Source organism: Myiozetetes cayanensis, unplaced genomic scaffold, assembly GCF_022539395.1.
Source record: "Myiozetetes cayanensis isolate MyiCay16 unplaced genomic scaffold, myiCay2020 scf10, whole genome shotgun sequence".
NCBI classification, from domain to species: domain Eukaryota; kingdom Metazoa; phylum Chordata; class Aves; order Passeriformes; family Tyrannidae; genus Myiozetetes; species Myiozetetes cayanensis.
The window spans coordinates 34,616,116-34,638,023 of NW_026086605.1; the positions used below are offsets into that span (position 1 = coordinate 34,616,116).

Genomic DNA, 21,908 nt, shown 5'->3' on the forward strand with positions numbered 1-21,908 from the left:
CAGATGGTAACTCAATTGCTTAAGGTGATCAAAATGGCTAGGGGATGCTGATAGCATGAAGAAATGGGACTAAACCCCTCTCACCTCTAGTCACAGCTCTTCATCAAGTCACAACACATCACACTACTACCACTCCCCCTCCTCATCACACTGAAAAAATAAAACCCACCTCTAATGCTTTTAATGCTACTCAAGTTTGTTGAAAAATAAAGTTTCATTTGGCTGCCACTGCTACTTGGTGTCTAGCTTGGCCATTTCTTGCACGTAGATGCCGATGCTTTCACTGTCGAAGAGCAGGAAGTAGATGTTCTTCAGGGAGGAGGAGCTGGTGCCGTCAAAATGGGTGGAAATAGCTCTGAGAGTCACCTGGGCCGCTGTCTGTTTTGGGAAGCAGTTTCTGTGTGGGAGGGGAAGGGAACAGCACAGGTGAGTGTCACAGGGCAGGCAACCAGCCGGCCCTGCTGCCAAGACAGTGCCAGTCTGCAGTCTGGCAAACCCAGGAGCAAACCCCAAGGTTTTGATAAGCCACATTCACCTGCTGCTGTATCAGTCCCTTTTTGCTGGCATGGTTGCTGTTTTCATTTGCTTCTCCTTTTTATAACCACACAAAGGTTTTTTTTAATGCTCCCCCTTAGAATTAAACTTCTCCATGCCATGCTGGGCAGGTTGGAAAGTTCAAAGGATGATTTTTTTTTTTTTTTTTTTTTAGCTAAAACAGGAAAAAACCAAACCAAAACAAAACCCCAAACCCAAAACATCACCTACTTAGCTGACTCTGTCATTAAAAATACTTGGCTTGGGACTCCTGCGAAAATAATTGAAATTACAACTCCAAGCCAAATTAAGGTCACGACGCACTTATTCACTCATTTTGATGGTAATATTCTCTAACCTACAACCTGAACAGCTAAAAGCTACCAGTTGTTACAGTATGTGGGCTCTTTAATTCCTATTTAGGTTCTGCTCCATGAAAATGCTCCAGAGGGACTTTGATCCATGCCAAAAAAGGTTGGTCAGCACAACCTAGGCCGTGTTCTTCCTCTGAGACAGGATTGCACCTAACTTTTGTGCTCTGAAAAAGGTTTGCCTAACCTGTACTTACAGATCTTTGGGGGGGCTACAGCAGAGCACACAGATAAGCCACCCCAGTGCCCAACAATCTTTACACTTGAGAAATTACAGTATTTCTTCTAATAGCACCCAGAACTGCCTTTGTAGTGTTTTTAAAGTTTTTTTTCCCCCCCACCTTTCTGGTAACACTTGCATGTGTTTTGTATTCCCCCTTCTACGTTTAGTACTTCTCTTTACTCAGCTTTATGTGAGTGATTTCAGACTACCTCTCATATTTATACTGAAAAACATCAAAAAAGATCTGGCTCAAAAAATGGGAAATATCCCATCTATTGCAGCATTACACCAGTTACTTCAAACAGTCCCTAGGATGGGATAGAGGAAAATGTAAAAAATTCACAGGGCTGATGCAGCATCATTTGTGATCTACCCACAAACCCCATATTTCCTGTGCAGACATGTAGGGAGAATAAAATGAAAACAAAGCCATTAAGTCCTATTTGAAGAGTTCTGCCTTTTTTTTTTTTTATTTCTGAAAATTTTGAGGTCCTTTGATAAATGAAGGGTAAACCACTTGGTAAGATTTACTCTGTTTTCAGGACTGTAAGAGCAACAGAGAGAGTGACGTGGAACAGAGCAGCAGAAGGATCTGCACCAAGACTAATGGGCCAAGACTGGATTATTCTAATTCTATGCTCACAGAAGACAAGAAGTCTCAAAACTATTTCTATTGGCATTAAAAGCTACGGTTCATTTTTGAAAGGTGCACTTTAGTATTAGAGTGTTAAAAAATTTATCACATTTTGCTCTGACTGAAAACCATAAACAAGAAGATCTGTATACAAAAATAAAGAAAAATCACTAAAAATTGCACTGCCCCTCTATTTATTCTTTTGTCCCAATCCGTACAAATGTTATTTTGCTTTGAAAAGTATCTGTGTAAAAATGGCATTCACCTCCTGTGTATTCAGTGATGTGTGGTGATTGCACTGATCAAATCACAGTTTTACTTTCATTTTACTCACTGTCAGGCCAACACAACTGGACTGTGCTGTGCACTCTGCACTTTGGGCACTACAATCAAAACCAGCAGATACATTTCAAATCAAATATAAGACTTTGAACCCTACCACAAAAGAACAACTTCTGCAGTTAGCAGGGCTTGGCTAAGGTCTCTTGTGATCAGAGATTTGGTTTAAAAAAGAAGTTAAAAAGGAAAAAAAAAAAGAAAAGGATAAACACTTTGGATTTCTTAGTCAAGTATGTTTTGTTTGCTAGTTACTGAGACAGAAATGTGTAGCTTCACAGTTGGTTTCATAAGTTCCCTTTTTAAAGCAAATCTACATTTGAGAAACGTTGATTTTCTTCCGAAAAAACAGATTTTGCGTGGCTAGTCTGTTTAATATATATTGTCAGGGTGACTTGAATGAGTACCCCACATCTACCTACCTCAGGTTGCACCCCTGTTACCTGCCCTCAGTATGATACCGGTACAAATGCAGTTTCAATAAGACCCCCCACAGCCAAATGAAGGGACACAAAACCCGAGGGGGTGCAGAGGAATGAAAATGAGTGCCCAGCAATAGGAAACACAGAGGCAGGGTCACAGAGCAGAGGGCACCTCTCTGTCATCACAGCACAGCTAATTCCACCACTGCCCCCCGACACAGAACCCTCCCGTGCAGCCAGAGCTCCTACCTGCCGCTGGGAAACGGGGGGAATGCCACGGACTTCAGCTTCTTGTCTTCTGCAGCTGTTAAGCAGTTCTTGACAGTCTCCTCGAGCTGCTCTTCACACTTGTCCGAGCCCCACTGTGGGATGTGACAGTGGATGACAAACTTTGCTGCTAGGCCGCTAGACTGAGTGAGTGCAGCTAACACAAACGGAAACGTAACATTTAGTGTCGAACAGAAACCGCCCTGCGCTGACCTCTCAGCCCAGTGCACCTCCTTCATTACATCACCTCTCCAAAGAAACGCGCTTGGAGTTAAAGCAACGCCACAGGGGCTCGCTCCGCAATCGTGATCTGACCGCCTCATCACTGCCCTTGTGATCAGTGGTTATTTCTGGGGAGACCAAAGAACCCAGGGCTCACTTGGTCAGCACACAGTTATTCGGTAATGGTTTTTTCAGCTCTCCCATTCAGCACGGCCTCTGAGTTTGTTTTTACACAAAGCACCCAAACCTTGCCCTGAGCACAACGGCACCAATCCCCCAACAGGCATTTCTGCAGCGCTGCCGCTGAATGCCTTGCACAAATATCCTGTATCATCATCATCATCATCATCATCATCATCATTGTATTACAGCTCCCCATTGTATTACAGCTGGGGAGTAATATTTAGACCCGCTTCACAGCCGGGTAATTTCAGATAAGGACAAGAAAATCAAAGATGCTTGCTGAAGGTCCCCACCAATTCTGCCCAATTAGGAAACTCAGATTAATTTCTCAGAAAGACTAATATTTCTCTGGGACCTGCAGACTCCACAGCATGGCATCAGTTTGTTTTTGTTGCAACTGTGACCATCAGAACTACTGGAAATCCGGGTCTGGGGAATCTCAGGTTAAATTCTCTTGATATGAGCTGTGCAGGATGAAACTAGCCCAAGGATGAAAAATTTGGATGTATTCACATGTCCACCATTACAGAGGAAGTCTGCTGCAGGCACAGAGGAATTCTGTGCTACTTAAATTTCAACCAGCTGCCTTAATAGCATAAAAGGAGTCTATCTTCTAGTTAGGCAGTGATGTTGACAGAGAAAAGCAGTTTACTTTGATTTTATGGCAAATAAATTTGATTAGACGTGAAAGTGAAGCAAATTATCCTCTTTGAAAATTTCCCTGTCATTTGAGATTATAAAACTAGGCTATTCATTTAGGAAATTTCCAAAAAGAGACTATTTAAAGCATTTACTTTCTTGAGTATTGAGATACTAAGCCAAATAAGACATATTGTAACTTCTCTCCATCTGTCTTCCAGCCACCTTCAACCCCTATAAATTGGTTTAATTTGTCCACAAAGGAAAGCCCCACAAGCTCAAGTCCCAACCCATTCACTGCTACAGATATGGTAAACCCCTGAAGGGAGCTCTTCTGATAATTTAGCTGTGGTGCCTGAGCAATTGCTCTCTCAAAAATCAGTACAAACAGGGCAGGAAAGATGGCACATAGGTGACAGCACAAGATTTCATTAGTTTTGGGGCTCTTGCAGACAGAAATCGCCTAAGAGAAATTAATCAGCCCAATGTGCACAGCACACAGGCGTCCTATTCTTCCTTTTTTGCCCCTTCAGCAGGTTGTTCACATCAGCAGCAGCCCCGAAGAGGAAACATTTACATCACACAAGACACATATATATCTAATCCAGAACAGACCAGAATGTCCAGAGGAAAGAACATATGAAATAAGCTGTGTCCAAGGCAGACTGTAGCATCCCTTTTACCTTCAGCGACTTCCAAGGGTCCTTGAGATTTGCGGAGCTCTTTCACTGTTTCTAAAAACTCTTTTCCTCCAGCCTTTTCCAACGCCTTGCCTGCAAGGACACGGAGCAAAAGGCCTTGGCTTCGGAGTATCAGCGTGGAAAAACAGCTCTGCATTCTTTAAAAGAACACTGCACACTTACTATCCTGTGCCTAGACACAGATTAAGTTTACTTTTTTATTGGTTTTGAAGAGCCCTCTATGCTATTACTGGAAATGACTTTGATATAAAGATCTGTAAGAAAGCTATCTTACTCCAACTGGTGGCTAAAATAGAGAGGATTTTCAGGACTCAGATTTTCAGCCTCCAAAATCTGTTCAGCAGGCAAACCCTACTACTGGCTGAAGTAGTAGAGTCTTGATGACTACAAAACAGTGATCCAAAAGCCTGTCACTAGATTCTGTGGCCCCCTATGCGAGGGACTAACAGCTTTTTACCTCCCTCCTGCTTCAATTTCAATATTTGTAATAATAATATTTCCTGATTTCACATGAGCAGTATGTGAGTATTTCTAAACTATGTAATATCCTGTAATGAAAAGCATAATTAGAAGTGCCATTAATGTATAAGTTTTGTAAGAGAAATTTCAAAGGCAAACATAAAAAGACAGCAGTAATTATTATTTACAACTTTGCTGCTCATGTGCTTCAACAAATTATCTGTTTTGCTTGTCATAAGGAAAAAAAAAAAAGATAAATTAGTGATTAGCCTGTTATACCTAGTCAGATCCAGCCTGATTTTCAGAAGTGTTGTAAATGATATTTATGGCCTGGGGAAGATTCAGATGAAACAGGATGGGATCTCAGCTGGTAGCCAGTAGACCAGCTACTGTTCCAACTCTAGATCTGTGTTTTTTTCTGCCTGTAGCAGAGCCTCACCTATTTCCTCCTTGAGGTCTATCTCAGCAGTTGTGGGGTGAACGATGCCTTCTACTTTCATGGAGCCAATATGGCTGATGTCACTCTGTGTCAGAGAAAGCTGAAAAATAACAACGAGGGGATAGGCAAAAAATAAAACAGTAACGCGAGTGCAAAAGCATTTTTCATACCACAAAGAAAAACTGAAATGGAAGAAGTCTGGATTCAGTCTTTCAGAGATCAGTTATTTTATTTTGTTTGGGATGTGTGATTCTGATCTTTTGATTAATTAATCTGCACAACCACTCTGATTATTTGGTGGTATGCCCACAGCTTGGGAGTTTGCTCCAGAGGAAGTTGCTTCTAGGGAAAAAAAAAAAAAAAAAAATCAATGTTCCAGCATCACACTTTGGAGAAAAAAAGGGCTGATTTTGGAAATGCTTTGGTTTAAAGAGAAAAATGAGGAAATTAAAAAGTGTTTCTCCTGTAGAAGCGCTTGCCCTCAGAGAACTACTGTAAGGGGGCTGAGAAGATGGGCTGAGCACTCTGTGAAGGCTTCACAACCCCAGTGATTAATTACCCATTCCTGGCGTAAATATTAATAAAAAATTGATTATATTTCCATGGCTAAATCTGTAAGAAAACCTCCAGTTTAATTCAGAGGGTTCAAAAATTAAGGAAAGCAAAAAATAACCCCCTCTTGTTCTTGGAGAGTAGAGGGGAACAAAAAGTAATAAATGGAGGGGCACAGTCGATGGAACACCAAGGAGATGTATTTTGGGGGGACAGTTCTGTAACTCTGGCCTGGCAAGACGTCACAGCCCGTGCTGAGTTGGAGCAGTAGGAATGTCCTCAGTTGGAACGCTGACAGAGCAGAGTCCCACTGCCCACTCTCCGATGGAGCACCCGGGCTTCTGGCACAAACCAGCAAGCTCTGGGTGATCCTGGGACCTGGCCCAGAAATACTCTTTGAGAAACAACAAATAGCCTGGAAGTTTAAACCTGGTTTGGCAGTATGTCAGCACAAGACAGACAAAGCCAAACCAAACAAAAGCCCCAGTCGTGCTTAGGCCAAGGAATGACTCAGTGTGGATCTCTGCAGAGGGGCTGACCAGCATTGTTCTTGGAAATCTTTTATCTGCACACATATTTTTGAGACCTTGCCAATGACTTGAGCGAGTTTTGGCCTTAAATTTGGGACCACTAAGGCAGAACACGGAGAAGATTTTGCAGCGCTGTTGGATCAAACTCATCCTTTCGTTAATGCCAGGCCCCACTGCTGTGATCCCAATCCATTCCAACTCTGCATTACCTTTTGTCCTGGCACAAGGCTCTTGGAGGACAAGATAGTGAAACCATCCCCAGGTCCATCCTCAGATGTTGAGTTTGAAGCTCCTTCTTTTTCACTGTCTTTTTGCTTGTTCTATTTGAGGGGAGAAAATAAGCAAGGAAGCAAGGACTCTCAAAGGAAAAAAAATTAATCAACATATACCATTATTCAGTAATGGATAGATTTAATCAGTTAACGTAAGTCTCATCTTCTCAGATCAATATATTACTTGTAGCCTTATAATCCCCAAAGATTATATAACAACAGAGGTCTGCTCTGTTTATATAATGGTAAACATCAGTGGTTCATCTGAGGTATTGTATACATTTGTGGTCACATTCAGAGTCAGGGCACCCACACCCATCTGTAGTTTTACTAACAATTACAGTTGTATTTATGGGTGGGTGGGTGCTAGTTTATTTTCGTTGCTAACAGAGCAGAGCTCATACTAAATCAGACTTAGTAACTTAGTAACCCAGTCAATTATCCCAACCTGAAGAAAAAACAACTTTGTGATCTGAAAAAAAAAACCCAAACCTGTTAAGTCTCAGTTAATAAACCATAAATCCTTCCTGCTGCCTAGCTCCAGGACCAGCAAACATACCAGCCCTAGAGGGCTGCAGGAGCATCTCCTCACACCTTTCAATATTTGCTTTAAGGTATGTCAAGAAGCTAACTCTTCCTAACAAGTTCAAACTCTGATGTGCACAATTCAAAGCAAGGTGGTGGCTGAGACCAATACACAGAAGCATCCAATTAAACATCCCATTCAGCAACTCCTTTTTTCTCTTCTCTGCATATCCTCAGCTATGGAACTCTATCAAAGCTTAAAGGCCTCCAGAAAAATGTGCTTAATGCAAGTTTAAAAACCTGAAGTCAAAGCTTAATGTCATCTAATGCTACCCCAACAAAACTTAGCAGCGTTTTAAGGTGCATGCTCTGGAATGACAAACCAAGAGCCCTGATCTGGGTTACGGCTTTACCAGATCAAACCATTTTGGATGGTGACAGAGGAAGGGCAGCCACGAGGGAAGGTGCAGTGCCCAAGTTCTGATTCATTTATTCTTCTTTCAAAAACCAACAACAGCAGCACAGCTAAGAACACGTGGAACAAAGAGCTTGTCACGACGGCACTGACCTACCACGGTCAGGACAAGTTCTCTGGGCAGTGAGAAACCTCTTGACAGCAACCCAGTAACTGCACAAGGCTGAAGGCATGACATCCCCCCAGCATAAAATGTTTTAAAAGACAGCTCCTTTTATTTTAAAAGCAAGACTTCACTGCCACACAACCTGTGTGGAGATAAAGAGACTACACAGTTATCAAGAAAGTACCGCAAAGAGGCGGCATGGAATGTGCACCTGCCTCGTGCTTACCTTTTTGGATGTCCGGGCCTTGGGAGACTTTGCCTTCTTCCCACTCTTTTTGTTCACCATGGATTTCCTCCCTTTCTTCTCAGGAGCAGGGGAAAGGATGGTCTCAGACTTGCCTTTGGCACCCCGTTTCTTGGCCAGAAGCTCGGGCTGAATTCTGGGCAGGACGCCCCCGCTTGCAATAGTCACACCTTTTAGCAACTGCCAGGAGAAGCGGTGCAGAGAAGCACATTACAGATCCTCTCAGCCTGCACCACCAGAAAACTGTTAGGGGGAAGATCCACAATAACAAGGAACTTGGCAGGTGACAGCAAAGTCAGCCAGCACATCCTGGGAACTCTGTGTCTGTACAATCAGTCCTGTCTCCTCCAGTGCAGTGGTCCTCGGGCAAACTCGTCCTTGGTGACTCAGAAACACTGAGCGTGGGTAAAATAAGAAAAGTGCCTGTGGGCTGCTCCTTAAAAAAGTGACTGTGCCACAGCCCCGCTCAAAGGACTGGATGCAGACCCCTTTGGCAGGGAAACATGCAGTAGGCAGGCAAGGAAGAGCCCCAAGGACCTGCTCTGCAGAGACAAACAACAGCAGTGGGCTGCGATATTATGTGGAGGACAACATCTGGCTAATTCCTAACAGACAACACTGGATCTAGATCCCAGTTCACAGGTCACTGGCCAGAACCACAGAGCTGGGAAAGGGTTTGGTAGTGTTAGCATGCTTTTCCTTCTCTCCTGGCTTCTGCTTTGACTTTTCAGTCTGCTTGACTAGAAACAGAGCCACACGTGACTTCACGGGCACCACATTTTCATTATTTAAAGCAGACAAACTAAGCGCAGGAGTATTCAAAGTGTGAGTGATGTCATCCATCTTAGCATGGGGCCTACCAAGAAGAGATACTCGGATGCTGACTGAACCTTTCTGGCATCCCCGAACAGGACGATTTACAGCCCATCCTAATGATTCCTGTCCTCACTCACCAAGTCTAGCAGAAGTGAACCCACACATGATCCTGAGAGTCAGAGCACTGAAAACCACAGTTGATGGGCAAACGGGTGGGGAGGCAGCAACACAGTGAGCCAGATCCCTACCCAAGATGGGCCTCACAGCCAGTACAACAGAAAACACACATTCCTACAGCTTTTTGGGAAAAGGTCTTGCATATGGCACATTTTTTTTTTAAGCGTTGGACGTCCCTGAGCTAAAAAACGAAGCATCAAGCCTACTCACTTCAACAGGACCCACAGGCTACAAAAGGAGCAACATTTACGTCCATAAGATTTAAGATGAGGTATCTCAGCAGCTTTGGTTTTGTTTGCTTTTATTTAAGAGGGCACAGTCCTGCCTTCTGCTCCGACAACCGCGTTCACGTCTCAGACTAAACTGTTTCCAACCTTTCCTCGTGCCACAGCACGTGACTCCCGCACCAGAAAGGGAACAGGTACCTGATTCAGCTCCTCATCGTTTGCAACTGCCAGGAGGATGTGTCTGGGGGCGATTCTCCCTTTCTTGTTGTCCCGCGCCGCGTTTCCTGCCAGCTCTAGAATTTCAGCTGCAAACACACCGAGATACAAATCAGCAACAAAAACGCACCTTAGGTACACGCTGCAGTCACGCTTTACATTCCTTCTTAAAATCCATTTACCTTCTCAGGGACGTTTCCAGATTTAAAGGGTCTTCGCCACGGAAAGGCAGAAAGCAAACCCCACTCCATGTATTTGTAAATTTAGGTAAATTAATTTGTCCTTCCCAGTACCCCCTAAAGGAGAGCTAGCAGAAAATATGCTAAGCTCGGTTCACATAACTTCTTTTACGAGTCCCAAGTCAGAATTCCCCTTCAAAAAGACAAAAAAAAAACCCCAGCCTATACAAATGTACATGAGCAGTCCAAAATTTAGCAGTAGCGCCGTAACAACAGAACAGTCAAGCATGCAGTGAAACCCCAAACCTGGCACAGACAGCTCTGACAAACAGCAAGGATTCTCAGGACCAGGTAAGATGAAGACTGAGGTGCATTTGAAGAAATACTTGGAAAGCCAACACACTAGCCAGGCACTGCTGGAGTAAAAGGGCACTGAAAATCTGTGAGAAGCTTCATTTCAGATCAAGATACGAGAGGTTTGCCTTAGGCGCAAGCAGAGACAACGTGAGAGCTTCAGTGCATGAAATACTGATAAGAGGTTCCTTCCGCATCTTCTCTGGGAACAGGAGGTCAGATCACTTCAAAAGTGGTTTCTCTAAATTAGCAGCAACCTTTATACTGCAGCCAAAGTCACCGAGCTTCTCCTCAGTGTTATGGAGGAAATACAGACACGTCTTTCTAGGTTTGTTTGGACTGTAGCAATCAATCATTAGAATTCGTTAACTTACACAGTTTGGCCCCTACTCAGAAGTTCTTTCTCAGGTAAGAACTCTACTGAAACACTGGGAAGGAAGAAGGGATTCCCCCACCCTCCAAATAATCACAAAAATCATACTCACACTTTGTTCCGTTTTAAAAGCATACAGTGTCCCTGTCTTCTGGTTTTTGGGTTTGTGTTTGCACTTGTTTGTGTTTTGCATTTCATACAGGGGTATGAAAATTACAGCCCATCAGTGTCCTGTTGATATCTTACTGATGTCCTAATGATACCTTTACTCCTAAATAAAGAACTGTAACTACTATCGAAGAACTTTCATGAAAAATCTAGTGCTGTCTGGCTAAAATCCAAATGATTTCAACATGAGGCTCAGCTCTTGGCTCTTGGGAAAAATACAAGTTTTCAATTTCACTCAGTAAGAAAAACAAAAGTACATTATTTGTCTTCCAGTTTTCACCAGTACACAGTGAACATATTTCATATTTAAATGCATGTTGGAGGTGTAAAAGCCTTTCTTTTTTTTTTTTTTTTTTTTAAATTTATGTGCATATTCACAGTGAATTGTTAAGACTTAGGGCAGGAACCTCTCAGGTCCAGCATTTCCTAGAGTCTGTCCTGGATTTTAACAGAGATTGAAAAGAAATTCTGGATAATCCAGCTCTATTCACCCCCACAGGGCTGGAAGTTTCAGACCCTCTCCCAGACCTCTGCCAGTGGAGCTAAGGCAGCAGCAGACAGCAGGAACAGATTCCATCCATTGTGCACACCAGAAGAGAGCAAGAAAAGAGATCCAGGCTTCTCCAGTGGGTTTTGCAGATGTTTGCTGATAGCAGAGGAAAATTGCACTGGGGGGGATGGGGGGTGGGGGAGAATCCAAAAAAGCAACACATACTTACCTGCATGGGAACTGAAGTTCTTTCAGGTGTGCCAACAACAGGCACACCCTGCTACCTGTGTGCTCACCCCACTCCCCCAGGTTTGGGTCCTTTGGCCAGCAGCATCCTGATGGTGCACCCAAATTGTCCTCTGCCTAATGTCAAGAGCAAAAAAGGCAGAACACTCAAATGCCAGCCATCCACCACAGGACTCTGGGAAGAAGGGGCTCCGAGGCACAGGTGAGGTATGGCAGATTGTGGAATATGTATATACACCTTACCAAAGGATGCCAAATACCTGCATAGGTAAATAATTGCCTTACCTCCTTCTGATGGTGGCTTATGTGCATATTTTCCTAATGGCAGGGGCAGGGACTCACAGTCTTAATAATACAAAGTGGCACTTGCAAAATGCACATCAAAACCGGAGGCTTCACTTGTCACATCCGCTGCTGATAATAACAGATCCCTAAAGAAAGTGCTTCAAGCAGAAACACCTTAACAGCTGAGGTTACCTAAATTCTAAGGCTAGTCTGAGAATATAGGTCCTATAACAAAAGCCTGTACTACAACAAGCTCTCTTGGAGCTGGGCATCTTGATATTCTCAGCCATAAACTGGTTTTACTTTATGTGCCCTCAGCAGCAGGCAGTAAGAATTAAAGCGAAATCTGAAACAACCTTGCTTCTCCCGAGATTCAAAACCCACAAAGATGCCTCCACACCAGAAGGGTAGGTTCAGATCCAGGCATCTTCAGCGCAGGTGGCCACAAGCAAACCAGCTCCTTGAGGGACTCTGGCACGCATCGAATGCTGGGCTGCAGGGCAGAGCCCAGAACTCTCCACTCGGCTCTGCCCAACACTCCTTTCTAAAGTATCTTTAAAGGAGCCTTTTCTCCTGTTTGATAAGCACCTGGACTAGGGAAGAGTGTAACTCTCTTCCAGCCGACATGAGCAGCAGCCAAGCCATGACCTGAATGGGATTACATCTCCTCATCCCGTGACACATCAGAACAAAAGAGGTTTCTTTAGCTGATGGATCAACACATTTGGAGTGTCTGTGAAGTGAAAGCCTCCTAGCCAGGCCAAAGGCATTTGTTCAGCTGAGCTCAGCCTGTTTCTGTGAAGCTGGACTGATAAGAAAGGTCTATGAGAATTACTGATAGCAAACTGGAAAGATTTCATACAGGTTATTTACCTTGTTTTCCACTTCCCCTTTAGGATAAGTTGTGGCAGGCAGATTATGCCAGGTGGTTTCTGTGAAGGAAGAAGCCTTTCCTGGTGATGTATTCTGCCCTAATTTAGAGGGGATGGCTTCCCACTGGCATCTTCCATGGGTCCCTCTGACCAGCACACCCCTCACATGACTTCTGCCTCCTAACCAAGGGGCATCTGCATTCTCTGCCTGCTTTTTGGGAAGGGGCACTGTGGGAGACACAGAGCTGATGTTTGATTTAGGTGACTGTGACTGCAGTCAGCCCCGTGCACGCTCGGAGCATGAGGCTGCTGCAAACTCCATAAATCCAACAGGACCGAGGCCAATTTTCCAGAGTTTTAACTCTGAAGCCTGTGGAGCCCAACACTGTTCCAGCAAACAAAACTTTCTAGATAGGAGCTAAGCTGCAGTTTCGCAATATGATTTTCCAGCCTAGGATATAAAACAGCAGCATAGGGAGATTTAAACACAAGGCATTTTTGTAAAGCATCAAATCTCTGCTCAAATGCGGAGAAAGCACTCAGGGGTTTTAGAGGACAAATTCTCATGAATGCCCTAACACAAACAAAAATGTATGGTTTGACCTGTTTCTGTGAAACAGCTAAAAAGCCAGGCTCCATTACTGGCACCCTCCCAGATTTAGCTTGAAGCAGTTCCCCTGCATGCAGCCTTTCACGCCCAGTAACCACCCCTTCCTTAGCTGCAAGTCCATGAGAGAAGAATGGCACTTGTAACAGGAAGAGTCAGATGATAACGTTAAGAAAATTTACCAGCTTGACATGTAATAACCCCTTTAACGACAGCCTTGGAAAAACACATTTTGTTTCCACTGGCTTCCCAAAACCAAAGACTTTATTCACACAAAGTGTTAGGAATAACTGGATCAGCGGGGTTAGATGTTGCAACACTGGTTTGTTTTGTTTTTTTTTAATCGAACTCTCCACCTTTGTAGTATTTCCAAACAAAACTCTGGACAGAGCACAGGAACTTTGTTTTTGAAAGGGCACTATCCATGAGCAATAGGTGTTTGCTCAGAAATGCTACTTCATTCCATTACAATATAGGCAGGGTTGGGTTCTCTGCTCAACCAAGCAGCTTAAAATAGCATTCTTTTACAATTTATGTGGGCTCCCGGCCCACACCTCTAGCACTTTTCTTGCCTGGTTCACTACACATTCTTTTTTTTCCCCCTAAAACAAAGAGTAGGCCCACACGTAATCTGTCCATATAATATTAATGACCCAAATTAAACCGCATTTACTAGCCAGGAGCAGAGCCAAGATATACATTGTTCTAGTTCAGGTAATAGGTCAACAGTGCTGACCATAACTCAGTCTGCACTGCTGAAATGCTGCACACACCAGATGTGCTGCTGGCAATTTATTACTGCACCTTGTGAGAGTTGCCACAGTTCAGAACAGGCATCTCCAAATGTTTGTCCTAGAAGCTCCTTTGAATGCTCTGGATCCGTGTGGAGTGGGAAAAGAAAAGACAGATTCCTCCCCAGAGGGAGGGTCAGCAGAGTCACAATGCAGCATGTTATGTTATAAAACTTAGTGTGATTTCTTCGGCACAAGCAATACTTTGTCACTCCAGCTCCAGGAGCAGCCTCAGAAAACAAAGAAACAAACAAACAAATCGATTCTCGTCCTGCAATGTACCAGCACAAGCACGGAAGTTTCTGTAATGCGCTGTTAGGCATCATCAGAAATTTAATTTTAATGGTGAAATTAGTGAAATTCAATAGTGAGATTCGATATTTTCTCCACACCTTTGAAAGAAAATAGTGCTTTTCTTGTCTGGCTGTGAGAACAGGCTTTCATGTGTAAAGAAGACAGCAATGTTTGCATAAAGCCTGGCATGCTTTTACATGGACACCAAGGCTCCATGCAAGCTTCTTCCTGCCACTTTGGCAATAAACTATGTTCCTGAAACACAGTCCATTTGACTCATTCCACCCAGGCTGTGACTCCTCACAGATTCTCTAATGCACCTCAGTCTTGATCTGTAACACCTGAGTAACCTGAACCAGAATTCCCCTCTGCACCCTGAGTTCTAACAATTTGCTAAAGTGCTATTTGCCATAATTAAATAAGAAACTGAGCAGATGAGACCACGGGACACTCTGAAATATTACCACACAGAATCACAGTATATCGTGTCACCACGTGACACCTGCCCCTTCCTCCGAGTTCAGTTTTCAGAAAGGAGGGGAAAAGGAAAACTTGGGAAGATTTAAACCCTGAAGCACTTTCTTTACATGCTTAGGCGAAGCAAAAGGCTTTTTTAAAATAAGAAAAACAAGCTTTGTATTTCATAACACTTTTGACACTGTCCTGCAAGGAGAAACACAGCCAGCAAAACACTTTGCTCACTGGAAAAGCAGAAAAGATGTACAAGGCGGGTTTACTTTTTTCTCCTGTTATTCACAGAATCACAGACTGTGCTGAGCTGGAAGGGACCCACAAGGATCATCAAGTCCAACTCCTGGCCCTGCACAGGACATCCCCAAGAGTCACACCCTGTGCCTGAGAGGATCATCCAAACGCTCCCTGAGCTCTGTCAGCCTCGGTGCTGTGCCCACTGCCCTGGGGAGCCTGCCCAGTGCCCAACCAACCTCTGGGGGAAGAACCTTTCTCTGAGATCCAACCTAACCCTGACCTGACACAACTTCAGAGCGTTCCCTCGGGTCCTGTCACCGGTCACATTTAGGTGTGTCAAAACCTTAACGTAATAATATAATATCAGTTATTTTCCTGTCCCGCTGGTACCTCTCTAGAAGAAAACTTCCAACCCTCAGCCTCTTCAAGACACAAATTAACTCCCTCAGCGTTTCCAGCAAACTTCAGCAAACGCTGCACCGGCAGCGCCTGATTTTCAGAAGCGCTCCACGCGTTCCTGCCCCATCCCTTGGACGTGCCTGGCTCCTGTGTGTGTGCTCAGCAGCTGCAGGCAGCCCAGGTTCTCGGTTTACCTGCGAGGTACTCTATGACAGCTGCCATGTACACGGGCGCTCCCACCCCGATCCGGTACTTGTACGTCCCTTTCTTCAGGTAGCGCATCATCCTCCCCACGGGGAAAATGACGCCGGCCCTGCTCGAGCGGGACAGCTTGGACATTTTCTTCTTCCCGCTCCGGCCCGACATCTCGCAGCCTTGTGCCTCTCAGCCCCCTGGTGACTCCGAACGCCTTGCTCCAAACCCACGAGCTGCAAGAGAAGACAAACAGGGTTGGCGTTCAGCGCCTGAGAAACATCTTTATGCACCGTTGTTGTTGTTGTTGTTCCAGGAGGAAAAAATTCCAAGCCCACCCTCAACACCTATCCATTAAAGAAAGTTGGATAACTGGGATATTTGCTCCAACTCTGCTTTTGAACTGCACTGTCAGGGGAGCAATATCGGGAACGAAGAAAACAAACCTCATTTCCTCCTGACTTTTCACGAGATTACGGGCAAACAGGCGACAAACCCTGGAGCCTGCTGCTCCACTCCAAAGGATGCAGGTGGTCGTAGTTACATCCCTCGTTCTCAGCCAAATAATGGGGATGTTTTAACTCTGTTTACAAAATGTGGTTTCAGCTCCTTTTTGACGGCTGCCTCAGAGGCCTCATTAGGAGCCTGGTTACTCCCCTGAAGCCAGGGAAGAGCAGGTCTGCCACAGGTGGTATTTCTGTCAGTGAAGGCACAGCTACTTCATTCCCAGAGTATTCACTCACCCCAGTGAAATGAGAAAACAGAAGGAGGGAGATAATTTTGGGGGAAAAAAATAAATTATGAATTTGGGTGATATTGTTAAACTTTGTCACAATCTTCACTACAAACAGCCTTCCAGAAAAATAAAAATGCATTTCATTTGACACCTTGGGAACAACCAATGTCCACCCAAGAAGGGCACAGAAATCCCTGTTTAATTCTTATCCTGATTATTATAAATGAGGTGCATGTACGAAGAGAGTCACCTGTCCATTACAAAGCCAGGCATTCCCAGAACCCATCTCATCCACAGGAGCCAAAGCCAAGAGGCGGTTTCTACAATAACCCAACTCGAACGCTGGTTTCATTTATGGTACCAAGGACAATAATATCAGCAGGGATCCATAAAGCCCTGGCATGTCCTGGTGTATCAGCCAGTTATTTTATTCTGTGTGCAGCACGCTACGTGGGCATGACAAGGAAAGTTGGGAAAGATTAGAGCAGTAAAACCTATCAGGCAGGAACACGTCAGAATTGGTGTTGCTCATCGCCCCACTCCGAGCTCCCTGCTGACTGCCAGCCTGGAATCACGAGCGGCGGTAACAGAGCTCAGAGGGAAGGTGGAAAGGGGAGTGGGGAGACACAATGAGTTTAGAGATTACTTAAGAGGATGCTGTGAAGGTGGAGAGAGCGAGTGTTCCCTGCAGCAGTGGCTCTTACAGAAGCTGTGCCGCAGGGGGAGAGCAGAGCACCGGGCTCGGTCAGACGGGAGGCAGCAGAACCTTCCCACAGCTTTAAAACAGTTACAGAATAAATGTCAGAAATCACTGGACAGCACTGGATCTGCCCTGGGATTGGAGGTGATCTCCCAAGGTCCTTTCCTCAGCGGAATCGCAATTTGTGACAAACCCTTTACAAACTTTCAGTTTCAAAATAATAACCCTTAAAACGTGTCCTTTTCACTCGGGGTAGCTGACACTCAAACTGCTAAATAAAAGTAGGCTGGGAATTAGGTGTCTTAGCCATCAGTTTCTGGAACAGCCTTCTCTTCTGAGCAATACAAGCAACAGTAACTCATTTTAAGGAGGAACTTAATAAATATATGCAAGTAGGGCAGGAACTGATTCCATCGCCCAAGAGTTCAGTTCAGAACTGAAATCCCTACAGAGAGCTGTGCTGGCAGAGTACACTACATGTATCAAAACCATATTTAAGCTCACCCCTCACATATTTGTTCCCATAGTATCAAATCCCAGTTGCTTGTGAATCAATGGGAAAAGGCAAACATCCAGAGATTACACCCACGGAAAACACCACGGTTGTACTTGATCTCTGTGATAGGAAATCCAAACATATTTGTATAGAACTAACCACATTGCCCTGGGCATGCTGTAGCATTATATAAATTTAATGTTTAATTACTCACTTCTGGCTGTTTCTTCTGTTGCCTCACTGAACTTTCCACCCCTGCCTCCTCCTTTATTTTCCCCTTCTCTCTCACAGCAAGCCTCAGCCATTTTTATCCCCCTGCTGCCCAGCCAACTTTTGGCATCCCAAAATATTTTTCCAAATACACTGCAGGTGACAGAGCAGGTTATGACTGCGGAACTTTTTGAGATACATTTGTAAATACGAAAGAGGTTTCAAAACTCCGCTAGTGCTGTCTCTTTCTCTCTCTCTCTCTTCTCTGAAACTTAACGTGGACCAGGGTACACTGAGGAGCAACACAGACAACACTGTGTTCTTGTCTTGTCTTGAATCCTACAGGAGGCCATTTTTTGGTAGAAAGCCAAGCTATGGCACAGTCACATCAGCTCCTGTGCACCTGGACAAAGGAATCCCACAGGCAGGGGTTGGGTTTCCTCTGCAGCACCATCACCTTGGAGGATGCCCCTGAGCTCAGCCCTGCCACAGTCAGGTGGGGCACTCACCTGGACCGCAACCAACAGGTAAAGAGCTACAAGTTGGGCACTGCCGCACTAATTGTTCTCTTCTGATGACACAGCCAAGCCTCGAGGGCTTCTCCTTTGAAAAGCTCTCAAGTCTACCCACATTAATTCCCTCTGTGCCAGCTGATTCATCATCTCTGCGTTTGCCCTTACAAAGCTCAGCCTCCGTTTAAAGATACGCCCGTGCCGTTCGTGCAAAGTCCGTCCTCGCTGAGCTGGAAGAGTCTATATCTGGCTACCATGACATCACGAGGCCTGGGCAATTTAAGGCAATTAATTTTCCCAATCCCTTAATTGGCCACAGCACACTCCTACTCTGCCATGACTCCAACATCCCTGTGTTGCTACGGGGGATTGAGCAGCTACCACATCTCCCAGAGCTCTCTGTGATGGAAACAGGGTAGACTTTTGCAAGCTGGGCATTCCTCTGTTGAGTTTTACCTTCTTCAGAGCCCAGACAACCAGTGACATTTTCCTTCTGCCTGCTGGAGAGAGAGCTCTGCCTCCTCCTCTCTCTCAGGTAGGTCTGCTTTGGTCACTCGGAGGGTCCCTCCTCCACAGACCTGACCACCCTGTTTTCTCCCATCACACTTACCAGCAGAGGGTGAGGACTGCTCCACAAGGACACTGGGATGACAGAATGACTGCCCTGGGATATTCCTCTCACCACTGTGCCATCTGAATCCCACACCACATCCCAGTGGATCAAGCTTTACCACAGCAACATTGCAACCACTTTCCTGTCCTTCCTACACAGGTGCTCACAAGAACAAAACCCCATAACCATCTTAGGACAGGAAAAGCACATACAATTTTTGGAAAATATAAACAACCTGATGACACAGAAGCAGATGAAACCCCCAAAAGAGCCTGAACTTGTCCAGAAAACAATTTCAGAAATTAGCATGTAAAGACGGGGCAGGAAAGCAGGGACTCGCACGAGAAAGTTCAGTGCTGTACAGAATGCCCCAGGAGACACCAAACCAAATTTTTCTCAAAGAAAAAGAAAAACAGTAAAAGAGAACAGTAAAAGAAAGATTAGCTTGAACAACACAGCACTAAAACTCTTGCAACAGTGGTAGAGAAAAGCAGATTCTAAGGAGAAATTGCTTCTTGCTTTCAAGCAGCCAAATGGACTTCACACAGGTGATGTGGGACTTCCCAAGAGGGATTAAAAACATTTGGCTGTTATTTAACAGCTGTTACCCCAGAACAGCAGAGTGGTTTGCAGGAACCTTAAAGCTCATCCCATTCCACTCCCTGCCATGGGCAGGGACACCTTCCACCAGCCCAGGTTGCTCCAAGCCCCATCCAACCTGGCCTTGGACACCTCCAGGAATGGGGCAGCCACAGCTTCTCTGGGCAACCTGTGCCAGGGCCTGCCCACCCTCGCAGGGAAGGATTTCTTCTGTATATCTAAATCTCTTTTAGTTTAAAACCACTGCCCTCTGTCCTGCCCATGTAAAAAGTCCCTCTTTCTCTTTTTTATTCAAGTTCTGGAAGGCTGCAAAAAGGTCTCCCTGGATCCTTCCCTTCTCCAGGAGAACACCCCCAGCACTCCCAGCCCGGCTGCAGAACAGGGGGACTCCAGCCCTCGGAGCACCTTGACTTCCAAACACCGAGAGAGAACTCGAACTCAGCAGGCAAAGGCTGAAACCAAGGACAGGCAGGACTACCAACACACCTGCACTTTCCTCATCTCCAGCCAAAGATCTACCAGAACAGTTAAGAGCTGGCAAGGAACTCAAACGATGTTGTATCGCGGGGCCAACTCCGGCTGCACTCTCGTATGCACACGAGACATTTGTGAAAAATAACGCAGGAGCCCCAGAGCAGGTGCTGGTTACGCGCACAGCCCGGTGAGACACAGGCAGGGCACACACACAGCGCCGTGCAGTGCTGTCCCCGCACCGGGCACAGAGCGGCTTCCCGAGCACCCCAAACCCCGCGGGCCCTGCCGAGGCAGCTGCCCCTCACACAGCACAGAGGCTGAGGGGACGGGCCCGGCTGCTGAGACCCAGCCCGAGTGTCCGGAGCCGGCTGAGCGCAGCCGAGCCCGGTGAAGACCCCGTCCCGTCCCGTCCCGTCCCGTCCTGTCCCGTCCCGTCCCGTCCCGCCGGAGCCCCCTCAGAGCCCGCCCCGGCCCCTCTGGGCCCGCCCGCTCCGCCTCGCCGTTACCCGGCACCGCCGCCCCGCCCACCCCCGCGCTGATTGGCCGCCGCGGCAGCCGGGGCCGCGGGGACAGCGCTCTGATTGGCCGGGAGCCGCTTGATGGACGGGCGAGGGGCGGGCGGTGCCGCGCGGGCGCGCAGGCGCGCTGCGGCGCGGCGGGGTGTGGTGGCGGGGGGGTGTGGCCGCGGCTTTCCCGCGCAAACGCTCCCCCCCCACGCCCCCTGCCCGCCCTCAGCGCTCGCCGCCGCCGCCGAGGCTTCGCCCGCTGCCCCGCCGAGGGCCGGTGGCGGCGCGGGACCCGCAACGGGGGCGAAGAGGAGGCAGCGAGCGAGGAAGAGCCGTCCCCTCCACCCCCATTCCCACACACCACAACCACCCCCTCTCCCGGGGCCGGCCCCGCGCGCCGCCGCCTCGCGACCCCCGCCCCCTCACGGCCACCCCCTCCCTCACGGCCCCGGCCGGACCCTCCCGGAGAAAGGCACCGGCGGGAGGAGAAGGAGGAACAGGAGGAGGAGGAGGGAGGAGGAGGAGGAGGAGGTGGGTCGTGCGGCCGGGCAGAGGGGGAAGGAGAGGAGCAGGGCCGGCCTCGCCGCGGCCCCCGGAGCCCCCGCGCCGCCGCTCCCCTCACCTGCCGCCGCCGTCTCCGCCTCCTCCTCCTCCTTCTTCTTCTCCCTTCCTCTTTTCCCTGCCCCCTCTTTTCCTCTTCTCCTTGCCCCCCCTTCCCCTGCCCTCCCGACTCTCCCTGCCGGGCTCCCCCCGCCCTCGCTCCGCCTCGGCAGCTCTGCCCGTATTGTATGTTCCGATGGCGATGGCGGCTGCTGCTGAGGGGGGCGGCAGGGGCTTCCTCCCGCTCCGCACATACCGCCTCTAGGAGGAGTCACTGCAGCCCGGGCCCGCAACAACCCCCCTCTCTCGGCTGCCGCCCTCCTCGCCCGGGCCCCAGGGCTGCGGCGGGGGCAGGAACCCCCTCCCCGCCCAGCGGGGAAAGGCTCCCCTTGGCCCCGCTCCCAGGGGGCTCCCGGCGGTCGGGAGCATAAAGGCGAGAAAGCCTTCCCATCCTTTCCCAGGGTGGGGGGGGGAGTTTGGGGACGGGAGAGGTTTCAAGGCAACCCCCGCGCTGGGGTTAAAGCTGGTGGGTCGCCTGGTTTTTGTCACAGGGAGCCCCCCCCGTCCCTCTGTCCCTCCAGCAAGGTGGCCGCGCGTGCCTCCAGCCCAAATATTCCAGCATCCCCACGCCGGCCGGGAACGGCCCTAACAAAGAGTGCCTGCCGGCGGCTCTTTGTGTCGTGCGTGGCGTTCCGGGCGCTCAGCCACGGGCGCTGCAAAGTTCGCTTCCTCCCCTCCGAACCAGAGCTCAGGGCTCTTGCTTTCCCTCCCCGCAGTCACAGAGGATTCAAGAGCTCGGAACTCCGAGAGGCGCAATAGGCGATCGTGTTACGAGTCCTGGCAGCGCCAAATCCGCGAGCGCGGGATGGATGGTGCAGGCAGGAGGTTACACCTCTAGCTCAGGTACATTGCTACACGAAACTGGGTTTATAT

The 21,908-nt window shown here is 47.3% G+C and overlaps 1 protein-coding gene across 3 annotated transcripts; it reads right to left on the reverse strand.

The window, feature by feature from the left end:
- Positions 1–175: 175 nt before the first annotated feature.
- Positions 176–21,070, reverse strand: LOC126634847 (core histone macro-H2A.2). 3 transcript variants are annotated; one of them, XM_050305676.1, is made up of 9 exons: positions 20,998–21,070; positions 15,531–15,764; positions 9,553–9,659; positions 8,117–8,314; positions 6,722–6,832; positions 5,431–5,530; positions 4,515–4,604; positions 2,770–2,944; positions 176–397 (listed from the first exon to the last, which is right to left on the reverse strand). In XM_050305676.1, exons 2-9 carry the CDS (start codon positions 15,700–15,702, stop codon positions 232–234), a joined length of 1,119 nt encoding a protein of 372 aa, XP_050161633.1. In that variant the 5' UTR covers positions 15,703–15,764; positions 20,998–21,070; the 3' UTR covers positions 176–231. The 3 variants fall into 3 exon arrangements, 2 of the variants coding, with proteins under 2 accessions (XP_050161633.1, XP_050161632.1); XR_007627460.1 differs by lacking the exon at positions 20,998–21,070 and having other exon boundaries at positions 2,770–2,882; positions 15,531–19,977; XM_050305675.1 differs by lacking the exon at positions 20,998–21,070 and having other exon boundaries at positions 15,531–19,963.
- Positions 21,071–21,908: the final 838 nt, after the last annotated feature.

Coding starts and splice junctions, on each gene's coding strand:
- LOC126634847 (XM_050305676.1), bottom strand. CDS start 15,702: ATGTCGGGCCGGAGCGGGAAGAAGAAAATGTCCAAGCTGTCCCGCTCG. Junction 2,945..4,514: donor ACCCTTGGAAGTCGCTGAAG/GTAAAAGGGATG, acceptor CGTTTGTGTTAG/CTGCACTCACTCAGTCTAGC. Junction 398..2,769: donor CCCCCGTTTCCCAGCGGCAG/GTAGGAGCTCTG, acceptor CCTCCCACACAG/AAACTGCTTCCCAAAACAGA.